We start from the raw sequence: 16,840 nt of genomic DNA, 5'->3' as shown, positions 1-16,840 counted from the left end.
CCATCGGGCCAACTCATACCTGGCACCGGGCACCCCCATGGGGTCGCCTCCCACGGGGCACCGGGCACCGGGAAGCTCCCATCGGGCTCACCTCAGACCGGGCACTTCACATCGGCACCGAGCACGGGCAGCGGGCACAGGCACCCCGCATCGGGGTCACCTCACACGGAGCACTGGCACCTGGCACTGACACCAGGGACTGCCGTCAGGCACCTCATACGCGCACTAATACCGGGCACCAGCACCAAACACTTCTCACCAATCACCTCGCACTGGTCACGCACACTGGTCCCTTCTCACCAGTGACCTTGCCCAGATCACCACCCGCCAGTCACCCACCACTGCCGCCACCACCACCACAGGGACCTGCTGCGGCCACAGGAGAGAGGCGCTGGAGTCAGTTGTGGTGGGGGCACCTTCACCGTGGTCCAGAGGGCTCCTGGGAACCCAGCTTTGGGTTTAGAGCCAAAATATCAGGAAAAAGCTGATGGGATTCAAGTGAGGAGCCCGGGTGGGGAGCGGAGGGCAGTGGGGGGACTCTTTTGCCCGTGCTGTGGGATCCTCTTCCCATCAACGGAGTCTCCAGCGGGAAAGGGAGCCCTTCGATACTCCTTACTCCCCATACATGAGCCGGGGACAGGGACCCTGTGGGTTCACCCCAAACCACCCCGGCTGAGGGTCCCCCACCTCCATTCCATCAGCCCCTTATCCCAGTGTCGCAGCCAGAACATCTGAACTACACCGGGAGGCGACCGGCTGCTCCAGCCCCTCCAGCCAGAGACATTCTGGAGAGGTGGTGCCTGGAGCACGGAGGGGACCCCGAGGTCCCAGCCCAGCTGGGAGCTGCATCACCCAAAATCTCTGCACACCCCAGGTTTGTTGCAGCAAAACCCCCTCCCAGCTTTGCACCAGCCTCCGACACACAGAGACAGGCACGAGCTCCCTCCAGACACTGCGGGCAGGGGAAGGGACCTGCTTGGGGGCCACATCCCCACTACAGCACCCAGGGGTGCTGGTTGCCCGAACCGAAGGGACCCTCCCCTGCCCATCACCCTTGGAAAAGGCGGCTGAGTGTTTCCAAACGGAGGAGTCTGTCTGGAATTGAAGCGTCAGCATCATTCCCGTCTAGTCTTTCTGCATCTCCCCCACCCGTGGCTCGGACCGATTGTTCTGGCTCTCTGGCTCTGCGCCGTGGCGATTCCCGTAGTCACGATGCGTGGGACCCTCCTGCTGCTCCCCTGCCTCCCCTCCTGCCTGCACAGGGCTCGGAGTCAGCACAGGTTGGGGTGCACGCACAGGGCACATCTCTGCGGACGAGGGGCCGAAACCGGTCCCACTCTCCGCGTTCGGGACCGCACCCAACGTAAGGAACTCGTGTGAACTCGCCCTGCGGGAGGAGCGGGAGCCGATGGGAAGAGCCCTCTCCTGGCCCCGGATCCGCCACTGCAGCCTCTTACAGCTCATCACCATCCCGTCACTAATTAACGGCTCCTGAAGCATCTGTCCCCGCTCCAGCACCGCTCTCCGGAGGGGAAAAGAGATTTGGAGAGGCTGCGGGAAGACCGGGCTCTCCCCGCCTGCTTCAGCCTCCAGCCGTGCTCTGCTGCAGGGCAGAGCAACTGTCCCTGCAAGAGGGACACTGTCCCACCTCTGTCCCCCTGTGCTGATGTGGCATCTGTCACCATCATGTCCTTTCAAGTGGGACATCAGATCAGACCTGGTGAGGCAAAAGTGGCCCTGGGAATGCCCATCCTCCCCGAGCCCTCCTCCCCCCCTGCTCACCTCAGGTAGGACCTGTCTCTCCTGCCCCAGGAAAGGGACCTCCTGCTTTCCATGTCCCGGACTGCCAAGATTCCAAATCAGGAGCATTTCTGCCCACCCCAGACTTTAGAGGAGTGTGACCTTGGGAGAGGGGGGTCCCCAATCCCTAAAACTGCTCCCAGCATCCTGCAAAACAGCTAAGATTTCGACCCAGCAGTGTTTCTGTGAAGGCTCCCTTCCCAGATTTTGCAGGAAGGCCAAGGACAGGGGTAGATGTTTTGAGAGCTGGAGCCCCTCTGCTCTGGAGACAGGCTAGGAGAGATGGGGGATGTTCAGCTGGAGAGGAGAAGGCCTGGGGAGAACTAAGAGCCCCCTCCAGTTCCTAAAAGGGCTCCGGAAGAGCTGGAGAGGGACTTTGGACAAAGGCCTGGAGGGACAGGACACAGGGAATGGCTTCCCATGCCAGAGGGCAGGGATAGATGGGATACTGGGAAGAATTTTTGGCTGTGATGGAGGTGAGGCTCTGGCACAGGGTGCCCATAAAAGCTGTGGCCACCCCATCCCTGAAAATGTTCAAGGCCAGGGGCTTGGAGCAACCTGGGACAGTGGAAGGTGTCCCTTCCACTGAGATGAGCTTTAAGGTCCCGTCCAACCCAAACCATTCCATGATCCTATGATGTGTGGTGGTACAGCTGCCACACAGGAACAGAGCCACAGACACAGGACCAGGAGCCGACAGTACAGGAGATCACTTTATTGAATCCAATGGTGTTAGACAGACGACTGAGAAGAGACATGCCAGTTGGTGCGGGCAGTGTGGGCAGCAGGAGCTGACTTGGTGCAGGGCTGGATTTGTTTCTGTCTTTTCAGAATATCCTCAAGCCTTTTCCTGGCTTCCTTTTATGTTTCTTTCAAAATTTCTTTGAAGTAAAAACAACTAATCGTGGAAAGAGTCCAGATGGTGTTTGTTTGTTCCCTATGATTGTTCCCGCAGCTATGTACAACGTGGGGCTGGGTCTCAACATCAGGTATAAAATGGAGCGAGTTTACAAACGTGGAGGGTGCAAGGAAAAAGCAAAAACAGACAGGCGAGAGCAGTAGAAATCTGGACCAAAATTTTAAAGAGAAATTTAAAAAGTGCTATAAAACCCCTCGGCAGGAATACCATGCAGTTAAGAAACACAAAACCCAGTCAATTACACAGATAATCTAGAACAGGAATTTGTCCATTTCATCTTTTATTTAATTAAAAAAAGGTTGTTTGTGTTTAATAGAAAAAAGCTAAAATTGTAAGGTTCAGGCCACCGGGCAGCAGCAGCTCAAGGGGGCAGGAGGGTGAGGCGCTGGCATCGCCCACCTCCAGCCCCTCAGGGGGGCTCCCAGGGACCATGGGCACCTTTGGGGGCAACTGGCACCTCTGGAGGTGGCAGATACCCTTGGGGGGTGACGGGTACCTTTGGAGGCAGCAAGCACCTTTGGGGACAACAGGCACCTTTGGGGGTGGTGGGCACCCTTGGAGGTGGCAGGAGGGTGAGTTAGTGCAATCCTTGGACCCTTTCCCTGGGGACAGAGGGGCTCAGCCCAGAGTCAGGGGCTGGCCCCCGACAGCTGCCAGGCTCGGGGACATGAGGTGCTTGGTGTAAGCCAGAAGGAATCCATCAGGATCTGGCCCCTCTGGCCAGGTAACCCCAGCCAAGCCCCCCACCCTGCCCATCCCAGGGCCACCTGCTGGCACGGCCCTTCTCCGTCCCTCGGAGATTCCTCCTGGATCACACCCCGACCTGCCACTCGCCTCCAGCTGCTGGGGCCGGGGTGATGGGCTGAGGGGCAGCCCCGATCTGGGGAGAGACGGGACAAACCTGCAGGACACAGGTCAGGGGCTGCTCAGCAGTGGGCAACAGCTACGGTTTGGTCCAGGTTTGAGTAGCTCCCTGGGAGTGTCAGAAAAGAAAGCCCAGACGAGGCTGCCCCTCCTCCCATGGGACTCCTCAGGGCACCTGGGCACAGGGCAGCCCCTAAAGGTGCATCAGTCCTTTCCCACCCTGGGCACCAGAATCCCAAGGAGGGTGTGAGGGGCTGGAGGGGACAGCTGGGTCCCCACTGCCGACCTCGAGTGGCTGCTGGGCCGGAGTCTCATACAATCAGAAAATAAGTCAGCACAGCACAGTCATCACAGAGTACAAAAAAAACCCAAACCCAGGGACAAGGCGCAGGGCCGGGCCCCCCCAACCCACACAGGGCGTTCCACGACGGATCTATGTACAGCGAGTCCTCGACGGCGGCAACACAAGAGAAGGCAAACAGAAAGCCCTAACGCCCAAGCCAGCGTGGGGAGGAGATCCCGGGAGATCCCCATGGGAAGGGGCCGGGCTGGCCGGCCCCGGCGGCAGCGGGAGGCTGTCGGACAGACAGAGAAGTGGGAGAAGTGAGCACCATGGGGGGGCAAGGCAGGACACACCGGCCAAGAGCACCGAGGGCAGAGGGGGCGGCGGCCTCCGAGGGCACCGCGGGAGATGCCCATTCCAGAGGGGTGTGAGGCGTCCCTGAAGGCCACACCAGCTGCAGCACAGGGGGCTGAGGCAGCCCAGTCCCCAGCCTGGCAGAGTTTGGGGACAGGGTGGGCTCAGTTGATCTGGCCCTGGGGTCACCTCTCCTCATATGTCTCTCCAGGGCCCCGGATGAATGTGGGGGCTGAGCTGGAGGGCAGCTGAGCTGAGCTGAGCAGGGGTCCCCAGAGCCCAGGCAGGCACAGGGCGGGGGTGTGGACCTGCAGGGCACCCTGCAGCCATGGCTGGGGACAGGCCAGCGAGGGTGCTGCAGGCAGCAGTCCCAGCTTGGATAGTGCCAGCACCTTCATTCCATCCCAGCCAAGCCAGCTTTGGGGACAGAGGACACTGGAGCTGGAGCAGGCTATGACAGCATTATCCCAAGCCCCATGTGCCCACTTCCCGCATGGCCAGGGATTAAGGCACCACGGCAGCACCGGGGCTGACCCTCTCCATGGAATCTGGCCTTTTGACAATGCGGGATAAGGCCAGGAGGACACAAGGCAGCCCCAGGTGCCCCCAGAGCACCAACACAGACCCTGCCAGGCTGCAGGAAGGCACAGGGCCAGGGGGAGCAGGTGGCATGGGGAGCAACCCCAGGCTCATTGACCCACAGCCCCAGGCCTGGCAGCACCAAGGGGATGGGAGGCTGGTCGTGCCCCCTTCCACCAAGGGGACAGGGATGGCACCTGGCTGCCCAGGGATGAGGCAGCAGCAGCAGCCTCCCCACGCCCCAGTACCTCAGGGAGGGGATGCCCCTGTGGCATTCCAGCCTGGTGGGAGACATTGTCCCGATGCCCTGTGCCTTTGAGGAGGGGGGAGTTGCCATGTGAGGGGCTGCTCTGGGAGCCTCCTGCTGCCACCTGCCTCCACACTGGCCTCCAAGTCCCACCTCAGCCAACCTGTGCAGCCCCAGGAGGTGGGTTCAGGGACTGGAGATCGTCCAGTGAGCACCAGTTCTGTGACAGAGGTGTTTTGAGTGGTGAAACCAACAGCTGCAAAAGAAACCAAAGGGGAAGGGCGCTGCTGCCAGGGAAGCAGTAGGCACCAGGCCACAGGCTCCAGGCCAGGAGAGCGAAGAACCAGAACAAAAAAAGGGACCAAAGCAAAGTCTGGACTCGGCCAAAGGAAAAGGGGAGGCGGGAAACAAAATAAAATAACCAAAGTAGGGTTTTTGGGCTGTCCTGGTCACAGCGGCTGCCGTGCAGGTGGAACAGGAACGCAGAGAGAGCAGCGAGAGCCATGCTGCCCTCGGCCGGCACGAGGCGGAAGCTCCACAGTGGAGGCTCTCTCGGCTTTGCCCAGTGGGTGCAGAGGGAGCTGGAGCCTCTCATGCTCATGTGCTCATCCTGCAGCCCGGGCTCCTCCTGTGCCCCCAGCTTCGGCCCAGGTGGCTCCCGCGGGGTCCCTGCCCCACGCAGGGGCCTTCCTGCAGCTCCCAGGAGCGGGGGCTCGGCCTCAGCGGTCGCCCTGGTCCCAAAGCCCAAGAGTTTGTAATAGAGACAGAAAAAACCAAGAAGAGAAACCAGGATTCCCCCAGGGTCGGGAGGGGAGATAGCAACTCGTGCTCTTTCACAGATGAGCTGAGTTTCCCCAGGCTCCACCAGGACACGCCAGAGCCCCGCTCGTCTCCTCTCCTCTCATCTCCGCTTGCTCACCAGCCCCACGCTCCTGGATGCCAAAGGAAAAGGAGAGCAGCCCAGCAGCAGCTCCCCTCCACCTGGGCTGGCACATCCGGGCCTCACAGAGTCGACTGCAGGTCGGGGTCCACCATGGTCTCACGGTCTGGAGACTCAATGTAGTTGGCGGCTTCCTGGAGCTTGAGCAGCATGGCCATCTGTGGGGACAGGAGCATGGCAGGAGCCCGACGGGGACAGGAGGCCCGCACGTGACTGGGGAGGCCACTTGGCCCTCCTTGCCCTCCCAAACCAGCCTTGCTGGGAAGCTCCTTAGCGGGTAGAGCAAATCCCAGAGACGCTGCAAAATCCCTCCCTTGTGCCAGGACCTGGCCTCGGGCACAGCTGGAATGCTCAAGACTCGGTGTGCCAAAGCAGCATCAGCTGGCATCACCTGCGGCAGCCAGCAGCCTCTCCAGGTCACACACCAGGACACGTATGAGCACACGCGTGCCTGCCTGTGGCTCTGCATGTGGACACAATGCCTCGTGGAATGCCATGTCCTGCCCTTCCACTGGCACGTCACCGTGTGTCCTGGTGTGCAGCCCACTTGCCAGTGCCACCACCCTGCACCCGCCTCTCCTCCCAGGAGCACAAAGTGTTTCTGCATCCCCAAATCAGGCTTTTTACACTGAGAATTAACTGGGAAAGCAAAGCTCAGCCCTGCTCTGCCTCAGCTCTTCCCAGCCCCTCCGGCTGCCCAGCATACCAGTGGGTCCGAGTCCAGGGAGCTGGGTGTCGTGTCCTTCACGCTGCGCTCCTCAGGGGGGGACACGGCACTGTGGGGCCCAATGGTGGGCGGGGGCAGGTGGTACAGCTTGGACTGGTCCTGCTGCGCTGACGGCCAGGGCAGGGTGTCCCGCACCCACTCCACGGGGTCCTCCCAGGCTGCCTTCTGCCCATGGACCTGTGGCAGGGAACAAGTGGCAGCCACCTCCTCAGTACATGCCGGAGCCAGCGATGTGGCACCCCGAGCCCCCCAGGACAGTGCTGTGTCCCACAACAGCCACAGGGCAGGGATCGACAGAGATGTCACCTGCAGCCACAATCCCAGTGCCTCCCCTCTCCCCCTGACCCATGACAGCTGTATCAGTGTGTCCCCGCACTGGTTTGTGTTCCCAGGTGCCAGCAGCACGCACTACCTTGAGCCCATCTTTCGCCCCCTCCTGTAGGTAAGGGATGATGGAGTTGTTCCACAGGTCGATGAACCAGGTCCGGAAATCCTCAATTCCAATGGGGCAGGACAGAAAGAAGCAGGGCCCTGTGGGGGGAAGGCAGACAGTGGAAATGGCAGCTGGGTCCCCCTCCTGCAGTCACTGGGCCTGTGGCTCACAGCACTGAGGCAGGCACACCTGGCTGGCAGGATGCCCTTGGGAACAGTGTCTAGGCACCATCTGCCTGCACAACGGGCAGACAGCATCTCCCAGGCAAGGAAGGGGGCTGCCAAGTTCAATCTATCCACCAGAAGCCTGGTGAGGCATGGGGGATCCACCTGGGAAAACACAGCTCCTCCATGCCCAGGGAAGGGTGCTGGGAGGACTGGCAGCCTTGGCTGACACCCTAGTGACAGCTCCCGAAGGAACAGACCACCCAGCGAAGAGCACCGCTTGTGTGCATCACCCACCAGCTGTGGTTTGTGGGACTGGGAGACACAGGGAACACGTCAGCCCCCCGAGCTCCTCGGGGAGGGTTTGGTCCCAGTCCCCGGAGCTCCCCCCAGTGCAGAGGAAGAAGGTGAGGCAAGGCCGTACCGATGAGGAAGTCGGATGTGCTGTGTTTTTCCAGAAAGGTGTGCAAATGGTACCAGAGCTTGGGCACCCAGTCCAGCACCCGCAGCAGCTCCTCCTTGTTGGCGTTGATGTCCGTGTCCGACTCCAGCAGCTTTCGCCGCAGGTAGCGCACCAGGAAGCCATTGGCTGGCTCCACGTTGTTGGAGAAGGTCAGCATCCTGAGGGAAGGACTCCGGTGGTCAGGGCTGGGTATCCACACAAGCTGCCCTGCTCCCCAACACTCTCGGGGTCCTCCTCACATCCCCACCCTGCATTTGCCTGAGGCTGGGGAATATCAGGTCCTTCTAGGATGGCAGGGACAGGCCTGGGGCTCAGTCCTAATCAGGGTCCCCACTCATAGGATGCGACCACAGAAATGCCCAGGTGCAAGTGATGGCTTCTGTCCCCCACAAAGCCACAAGGATGATCCCCAGGGATGTACAATTTCTACCTGAAGCTGAGATGGAGGCCGTGGTTTGGGGTCATCTTCACAGGCTGGTTGGTAGTCCCAATGATATATGGGCTGAGTGAGTGACAGAGAGACAAGATTCATGAGAAAAAGTCTCTGAGTCAGCCCGAGGCAGAGCTGATCTGGGCACAGCAGATGTGCAGCCTCATCCCCACAGCCCCGCGACCTCGCTGGGAGCAGCAGGGAGCAAGTGTGTGCCACGGGGCTGTGCTGGAGGGGTGCAGAGGGACTCTCACCATTTGTGGTACTTGCAGGTGAGTGCGCCATTGACGAGTTCGCTGATGGAGCCCGCCTCGCTGAGGTCGTCCAGGAGGATCACCAGCGGCACGTCCGCCGTGCCCGTCTCCCGGTCGATCTGGTTGGCCAGGTTGGACAGGTACAGCTGTAGATCCTGGAACAAACAAGGCCGGGTGTCACGTGGGGCCATGGCATGACAGCCAAGGGGACCATGGCACCAGTGCCCACAGGGATACTGCTGCGTGCCCTCACCTTACAGGACTGCTGGTGCATGTTGAAGGTGCTGACGATGCCCTCGGTGACGTCCCGACCCGAGCGCTCCACCAGGTACTCGGCAAGGCGGTTGGTCAGGTAGGTCTTGCCGGTGCCACTGGGCCCCGAGAGGATGAGGCGGCGGTGCGTCAGCAGGAGGCTGATGTAGTGCTGCATCATGGGCTTGGGGATGAGCGTTTCAAACACCAGGCTGTCCACGCACTTCTCTTTCAAGCCTGCGGGCAGGGAAGGGCTGAGGGTCCCACTCACACCCTGCAATACCCTGAGACAGCAGGGACATGGCACAGCCATGGAGCCCCTATGCCACACTGACCTTTGAGCGTCACGACGATGCTGGTCAGGCCCCGGCGGCACAGTGGCAGCTCCGGCGGCTCCGTGTCCAGCACCCGCTTGATGTGGCTGATGCTGTAGCCATAGACGGACTCGGTGCTGAGCCCCAGCGTGGATGCAGGATCCATCTTGGTGATGTAATCCTACAAGGAGAAGGACAAGGCTGTCAGTGCTCCTGAGGGCTGGCAGAAAGCAGCTTCCAGAAAGCTGGGGAGGACCTGGGCCAGGGAATAGCAGGCCTGGTGGAGTAGTGTGGAAGGATGGCTCTCTAAAGAGTGTTCTTCATGCTCCTACCTTGAACACCTGGCAGACAGCCTCATCCAGCATCTTCCAGTCCACCTTCCCGCTCACCTTGGTCCAGCCCAAGAAAAACTCCTGCTGCTTGAGGTCCTAGGAGCCAAGGCAGAGGTGTGCAGTGTTGGAGCACCACAGCCCCAGGAGGCATCCTCTGCCCCTTGGCCAGGGCCATGACATGGTGACAGGTCAGGGTCCCCAGACAGCCCACACTTACCCCCTTAATGATGTGCTGGGGCGGCATGCGCACCACAATCCGCAGCGTCAGCTCATCCTTCTGGGTGCCAGCGCTGACAGCATCCATGGGGGACACGTCTGGGGATGGAGCAGTGAGGCTGTGCTGGCAAGGGGAGCCGAGCCACCAGGCCTCCTGTGTCCAGCCAGAGGCAAATCCTGCTGTGGCTGACAGCAGCACCGGCAGCACGGCAGATCCCCTGGTCGCTCCAGGTGAGCAGCAGCACTTTCCCCCCCCACAATCCTCCCTCTATCCCAGCCCTTCCTCATCTGCCAGCAGCTCTGTCACCCCTACCTGTATCCCCCAGGCTGGGGCTGAAGGCATGGCCAAGGGTGAGACCCAAGGAGCGCCGTGGTGAAGAGGAGGCCGATGTGCTCGTGACATGGCTGGGAACGGAACCTGGCACTGCTGAGGGCCCTGGGGCCACCTTGAGACGGTCGTTCTCGGCCTTCAGGAGATCCACCTCCAGCTGGGGCAGAACGAGGTAGGGCACAGGGTAAGGAGCTGTACGCCAGCAGCACCCTGGGGTGCAGCACAGTGACTGTGGGCACCCTGGTACTGAGAGCAGCCAGGCTGCTGGCAGGGGGCCTCACCTGCATGTTGTGCATGGTCTCCCGCAGCTGCTCCAGCTGGTGGGCTGAGTTGAGAGCCTCCAGGCGGATGTCTGTCAGCTTCATCTCCTTCTCCCACAGCTCTGACCGCAGCTCTGACACCTCCTTCTTCTCAGGCTCGCCCTCGCTGTGGGCCTGGAAGAGCCTGGGCCAAGGGAGAGACCAGGTCTCGCACATGTCTCTGGCAGAAGCCTGTAGCCCCTGCCACTGGCCCTCCCCAGCCCCACGTACTCAGCCGTGTCGATGCCCACAGAGGAGGATGTGGAGGATTTGATGGAGGGTGAGGCGGTCTCTGTGGAGCCATGCTGTAGCTTGGGGGAGGAGGGGGCCGACGAGTCTGGCGTGGCGATCTCCTCAATGTCTGAGTAGGACGAGGCTGATTTGGGGCCCTTCTTGATGCTGAAGGCCTTATTGAAGGAGCTGCGTAGCTACAGGAGAGGGAAATGTTCTTGTTAGAGACAGTCTGAAGTGCAGCCTCGCAAGCAGAGACCTGGTCTGGTCCTGCCCTGTCTGCCCAGGACAGTCTGAGCTGGGACCAGTACAACCACACCCATCAGAGGCAGCACCACCACCATGCTGGGGAAGGCTCCAGCCTGACCCTGCTCTGCTGGCACAGCAAACGGATGGGGTGCACAGCCCTTTGGGCAACACTCACCCGGATGGCACCAGAGCCCCAAAGAGTGGGACCCATGTCCTGGTCAGGATGTCTCCCAGCCCTGCTCCCCACCAGCACCTACACCAGGCTGTTCAGGCATGGCACCAGCACCCCGGTCCATTGGAATGGGCTAATCCATCCCAGCACTGACTCCACCACAGCCATTGCAGCAAGAGGCATTTACAGGGATGTCCCTTGCTCCAGCCACTGCAGAGCCAGCCCCACACCTCCCTCTGCCCCCTGGATCCTGCTGGAAGCGTAGAGGGGCAGCCAGCCCTCCACAGAGCATGCCGGTGTCTCGTCCGAGCATGCAGCATGCACACAGCACACACAGAGCAGTGGGTGGGTGAGCAGTGGGCTGGGGCCGGGGTGGGGATGGACACTGCACACAGATCAAACTGGAGCCAGGTCCCACCAGCCGGTGGGAGAGCAGCAGGACGGGCACCCTGGGCTCACAACATGTGCTCTGGAGTGCCAGGGCCTGCTCCAAGGGAAGGTGGGAGGAAGAAGGGATGGAGAATACGCAGGATCTGTCCCAATCCCCACAGACACCAGCAGACTCCTCTAGGGTGTCCCCGAAAGCAAAAGCATTGCATTTCAGTGTAAACAAAGTGGGTATCCAGCTCTGCTGATGGTGGAAGCAGGGGAGCACTATGTGGGTGCTGGCAGGGACAGAGCCTCTTGAGACCACGAGGCAGCACTGGAGAGGCAGAGATGGGCAGTGCCACACCCCAGTGCCCTCAGTGCCACTGGCAGGGCTGCACCAAGGTCCCCATCCCAAAAGATCCAGTTACAAGAAGTCAGGAGAGTGCCTGCCTTCCCTAGGCAAGCAGGGGACTGTTCCCATCCACAGGACAGGTCCCATCCGAGCCTTTCCTGCTGCCTCTGGGCAGTTCAACCCCCTCCTTGTGGGTGCATATTTGTCCTTAACATCAAAGGAAGCAGCCAAGGTGAGCACAGCCTGGCTGGGGACCCAGGATGGCCTGTGCTGGGGTTAGTGCCAGTGGGATGGATGGGATGGGGATTGTATGAGCACCGTCCCATGAAATGGAGCAAGGGCCCTGGCTGGGCACAGCATGTGGTGGAGGGGACAGCGTGGGACTTACCTCATACACCTGGAAAAAAAGGGTTGAGGTCAGCATAGGGGGAGAGAAACAAAACAAAGCAAGACTTAATCACACATCCAGCTCAGAGCTGCCTGGTGCAGGGAAGGGGCTGCCTGGCCGAGGTGTCGGCCCTCCACACGGTCAGAGCCTGCGTGCGCAGGAGGGAGACATGGGGGAATACACAAGGAAGCAGGCATGCAGGGCCAGGACTGGGAAACTCCTGAAGGGGCTGGAGAAGTCCCAGCCAACAATTCAAGACACAAATCCATGGCAGCTACAAGCTCCTCACCACTGCTGTCCCCAGGGGACAGGGGGCACAAACACTACGAGGCCAAGGCAGACCAAGAGCAGCTGGTTTGTGGGGCTGACCCTGAGCAGACCCTGCCAGTGCCTCCCCAAGCCCCACTTCTCCTGCCAGTGCCCCATCCAACCCACCCAGCTCTTCTTCTTCTTCTTTTTGGCATCAGCGTCCTTGCTGCTGCCGATGCTGGAGTGGCTGGTGATGCTGTTGAGGCTGGAGATGCTGTCAGAGGAGTTCTGCCGCTTGATGCGCAGCTCTGGGGTCCGCCAGAGAAGGAGAAGAGATTGGGAAAGGAGGGATCAGCCACCTGCAACTCCCCCAGTGCCAGAGCACCCTCTGGTCCCCCCCTCCCTACACCCAACCCCTCCTCCCACCCAATACCTTCAGAGCTCTTGGAACCACCCTGTAACAATGACATGGGGCTCAGACACCACATGGGCGCTGCCAGAGAGATGCCCAGGGCACATATCACCCTGCTGCTGTCCCAGGCCATCTCCCTGACAGTTCCTTGCATTCACACTGGGGTTTTGGGGCTAGAAACAGCACTTACGGGAACAAAGTCAAGATCAGCAGGCAAAACTGGCTGTTGGCAAACAGCCTGGCAAAGGGGTCTCCCAAGGCTGACAAACAACCCATTCCCCTACATGCCAGCACTGCGACCTCCCATGGTGACAGCTCCGGCTGTCCATCCCTGGTTTCAGATGCTCAAGGATCCCAGGTGGGGAAAAATTGCTGCCCAGGGCACCCTTCCTCCAGATGAACTTCCCCCATGAGAGGGTGTGCCCTGGGGCCCTGTGCCAGTCCCAGCAGGAGCAACCCAGCTCAGGAAAGGCTGCAGCATCATGCCTTACCTTTGGGGGTGACATCAGTGCCATTCAGAGCACCCTGGATCACAGCCTGGGCCTCTGAGTTCTTCTTCTTCAGGAAGTCAATGGTCTCTCGCAGGTCCAGTAGCTCCGTATCCTGGGGGAGCAGAGTTGGGAGTCATGGAGTGTATCCCAATGGTGCAGAGCCCACCCCAAGAGCACCCTTGGGGCAATGGCCCAAGTCCAGCACCCCGCAGCCCCACGAGCCCCACTGAGCACTGCGATACACCCACCTTCTCCTCGGCGGTCTCAGCCAGGTGCCGCAGGCGGGATGTCATGCTCACCAGGCTCTGCTCGAAGGCTGCCACCAGGTTGGCCTGAAAGAAGGGGAGAAACAGGTGAGCCCTCACATTTGGGCGAACACCCATGGGCAGGTGAGCACCCACTGCCAGGTGTGCGATGTGGAAGGCTGAATGGGAAATCAGGGCTCCTATGGGCACATCCAGCACCAGCCCCATGCCCTGCACGGATGGAGCGGGGTGTCCCACAGGGGCTCCCGTGGGGACTCACGTTAGCCGACAGCTGGGACGTCAGCGTGGCCACCTTCTCCTGCGAGGACTCCAGCTCACGGCGCAGCTTGCGGATTTGCTACGGGGAGAGCGCAGAGGGATGAGAGGGGCCAGGCACTCGCCCTCACTGGGGGCAGGGGCAGGCATGAGCAGAGGGTGTGGGCTCACCTCAGACTGCATCTTCTCCTCAGCCTGCAGCATGAGAGCAGAGAGAGACAGACAGACAGAGGCAGGCAGTCAGGGGGGCAGCGAGGCACAGACAGGCTCAGCGCCAGGCAGAGGCATGCACAGAGCCCCCCCCAGTCCCACCCAGACCCCCAGCCATGCACAAAGCAGCGCAGCACAGAGGTGGCTCTTACGGAGGAGTAGGTGGAGGACGCGCTGGAGGCCAGGGACAACACCGATCCGTGAACTGCAACACAGGAAAACCCGGGCTGTCAGGGTGCCCTGGAGAGCAGCACCCAGGGGCTACAGCTCAGGGCTCTCAGTGGTGGAGGGCTCTGAGGCAGCCTGGAGGAGGCATAGAGTGGGATGGCAGATGCTCAGCACTGCCTGTTCCTCAGTGCATGCCTGGTGGCCTCCCTGGGCCACATGGCAGGGAATACCCTCCACCTGCACCCTCCTCTCTGGGGAACCTGGGGGCTCTGCTGCCCTCCCTGTCTGCTTGGGTCCCCTCTTCCGCAGTGTCACAGCACCCTGGCGGCAACCCAAGGACACTGGGTACCCATGGGGGTCAGGGCAGACCCAGGGCTGATGCCAGTGTAGAGTCCACCAGGCCCCTCGGGGCTGTTGTCCCTGCTCTGACACCAAGAACGGGACACGCTGACCCATCCAACAATGCCATGGCAGCACCAGTAGGGACAAGGGTGCAGGGAGCCCCACCAACCCCCTGCAGCCTCCTCTGCCTGGGCAGGAGCGCAGCACACTCTCACCATCGTCCACAGGGTCCCGGAAAGAGCCCGAGCGGATCATGCCCTTGGGCTTGTCGGCCAGGGAGAGGGTGCTGCCCATCTGGGAGGTGCTGTACAGCTCGAAGGTGGAGTCGTGGGTGGGGATGCTGTTGGAGCGGGTGATCCGCGGGGTTGCGGTGGCAGTGGGGCTCACTGCAAGGAGAAAGCGGGGAGGAAGCAGGGTCAGAGTGACGCTGGGGACCTGGCATCAGGACGGGGAAGCAGGACTGGGAGCGATCCACGAGAGCTGTGATGCAGTGAGGAAGCAGGGATTGTGGTCCCAAAGCAGGGAGGGGCTGGGGAAAGCTAAAAGGCAGGTTGATGCTGGGAAGACCTGGACACCAGCACCAAGGTGATCACAGGGCTGAGAAACAAATCCATTGCCCCAGGGCCAAGTGGGCACCACTATGCCACAACCCATCACCTGCAGGTGCAGGAGTGGAGCGTGCTGCCCCAACCTGTCTGCCTGGACCCCCCAAACCCTTCAGGAACATGCAAGTCCTGGTCAGATCAGGGCAGGGCTTACTCCTTGCCCTGCCAGTCACCCCCAGAGGAGCAGTTGTGGCCTGAGACCCAAAGGTGGATGAGATGCCCTGAAGCAGAGGTGATGGACATCCCTGGTCCCAATCCAGCACCAGAAGCACCAGGTGCTGGTGGTGTCAAGGAGACAAGCAGCGCCCGGGGGAGCACTAGCACATCTCGCGGGGAGCACAAGGAGCAGGAGGGAGCAGGAGGGAAGGGGCCGGCAGCGGAGGGCACTGACCAATGCTGGTGAGCGGACCCTTCCCGACCAGCGCCATGGGGAGGGAGGGGGGTGAGGGCAGCTCCTGCTGCTCGTCCGACTCGGGGAGCCCGCTGACTGCGTGTGAGTGGCGCCGCTCCTTGGCCTCCTCCTGGGAGTGGAGCTGGTACCTGGGGAGCCGCAGACAGGCACGGTAAGATTGACCAGCACCGTCCAGTTCCTGCCCACCGCACTGCGGCCCAGCTTCCCTGGTTCGGGGGCACCGCCCTGGAATGCCCCACGTGCCCCCTCTTCCCACCCCAGCACCACCCAAAAGTGATTTGGGCTCTTTTACCTCAACCCTTTCTTGGGCAGCGTGTTCCTGTCACGGTTGGCACTGGAAGGGAAGGAAAGATCAGTGACATCCCTGCACAGACTAGGGAAGGAATGATGGGGATTGAGCTGCAGGAACAGGGAGCTTTTCCCTAGAAATGTAGCAGGAAGAGACTCTGAAGCAGGCAAAGGGCATGGCAGGACAGCAGGGAGCGATGTGAGCCCATGAAGGTGCTGCAGCAGCCCCCTGCCCTCCTTCTGGCCATACCTGTCCAGATGTGTGAGCCGGGGGCTCCCACTCCAGCCCAGCTCTCCTGCCTCTTCTTCCTCCTCTTCCTCCTCTGTGCTGGCAGGGGGTGCAGCAGCAGGGGTGGGGGTGGTGGTGCTGCCCCCTGAAAAGGCACTGGGCAGGCTCATGGGCATCTGCAGGGACTCCATGCTGCGGTGAAGGCTGGAGAGCTTGGGGTACATCCTGCCCTCCTTGGGGACACTGAAGCCACCCATGAGCTCCAGGCCCTGGGAGAAGCTCGCCGAGTTGATATTGAGGATGGGGGCAGGGCTGGGGCTGAAGCAAGGTGCGAGGTGCCCGCCAGCCGGGTGCAGGTCCTGGAGCTTGGCAGTGTGTGGGGTGTGCAGCTCACTGGAGGAGGGCAAGTCCAGGCTGTTGGAGTTGACCTTGTCCAAGTTGGCCAGTGAGGGAGGCTTCACGTAGGTCTTGGCAGCCGCTCTGGAGGGGGGAAATGGGTAAGGAAACAGGTGAGACTCAGGTACTGGTGCTGGGCACAGCCGTGCCAGGCACCTGCTGCCCTCGCAGGTGGAAGGACCATACCTGAGAGGTGTAGGGGGCAGCTCGGCCACCTTGGCTGCTGGCGGGAGGTTGGCCTGGGCTTTTGGAGTGCTCTCAGGTGAGCTGGCACTCTTCAGCGTGCCACACTCGGAGTCAAGTGCCACTGCCTTGGCCTTGGCCTTCTCCTTCTCACGGTCTGTCTGATTCACAGGGGCTGGTGTGCCACGGCCAGTGCCAACCTTGGATGGCTCCTTGAGCCGCGACACCGAGATGCCGCCTGGCTTGGTGCTCAGCAGGCTGGGGTCAATGCTGCTGCTGACCGGCCGGGCTGTGCTGCGGCCCCCGGTCACACTCATGGAGCTGGATTTGGCCGGCCGGGGCAGGCTGCGGGACCGGGTGTTGGGGGCGGCC

At 61.3% G+C, this 16,840-nt stretch overlaps 2 protein-coding genes across 2 annotated transcripts in view; both read right to left on the bottom strand.

Annotated features, from left to right (window-relative positions):
- Positions 1–2,495: 2,495 nt before the first annotated feature.
- Positions 2,496–16,245, bottom strand: NAV1 (neuron navigator 1). The gene is made up of 23 exons (XM_017739838.1): positions 15,911–16,245; positions 15,665–15,706; positions 15,352–15,500; positions 14,571–14,741; positions 13,998–14,050; positions 13,640–13,717; positions 13,363–13,446; positions 13,115–13,226; positions 12,398–12,519; positions 11,963–11,971; positions 10,433–10,629; positions 10,184–10,346; positions 9,885–10,059; positions 9,573–9,670; positions 9,356–9,451; positions 9,045–9,204; positions 8,711–8,946; positions 8,458–8,612; positions 8,204–8,275; positions 7,735–7,931; positions 7,126–7,244; positions 6,693–6,890; positions 2,496–6,144 (listed from the first exon to the last, which is right to left on the bottom strand). Exons 1-23 carry the CDS (start codon positions 16,144–16,146, stop codon positions 6,049–6,051), a joined length of 3,018 nt encoding a protein of 1,005 aa, XP_017595327.1. The 5' UTR covers positions 16,147–16,245; the 3' UTR covers positions 2,496–6,048.
- Positions 16,246–16,346: 101 nt separating this feature from the next.
- LOC108448055 (neuron navigator 1-like) overlaps positions 16,347–16,840 on the bottom strand; it is a 24,882-nt gene continuing 24,388 nt past the window's right edge. Inside the window, exons 6-7 of the mRNA XM_017739807.1 lie at positions 16,467–16,813; positions 16,347–16,369 (exon numbers count right to left, since the gene is read on the bottom strand). Of these exons, the coding sequence (XP_017595296.1) occupies positions 16,347–16,369; positions 16,467–16,813 (370 nt within the window). The remainder of the gene's footprint in view (positions 16,370–16,466; positions 16,814–16,840) is intronic.

Source organism: Corvus brachyrhynchos, unplaced genomic scaffold (genome assembly GCF_000691975.1).
Source record: "Corvus brachyrhynchos isolate BGI_N302 unplaced genomic scaffold, ASM69197v1 scaffold67, whole genome shotgun sequence".
Classification (NCBI taxonomy): Eukaryota; Metazoa; Chordata; class Aves; order Passeriformes; family Corvidae; genus Corvus; species Corvus brachyrhynchos.
This window is presented reverse-complemented; position numbering and strand designations above follow the sequence as displayed.

Bases quoted from the DNA above. Each gene is read 5' to 3' on its own strand.
- NAV1 (XM_017739838.1), bottom strand. From the start codon at position 16,146: ATGGGTGGCTTCAGTGTCCCCAAGGAGGGCAGGATGTACCCCAAGCTC. The intron at 14,742-15,351 runs GTCAGTGCCCTC...TTCTCCTTGCAG, and splicing joins GGGTCCGCTCACCAGCATTG to TGAGCCCCACTGCCACCGCA. The intron at 13,718-13,997 runs GTAAGAGCCACC...CTCTCCCCGTAG, and splicing joins CGTCCTCCACCTACTCCTCC to CAAATCCGCAAGCTGCGCCG.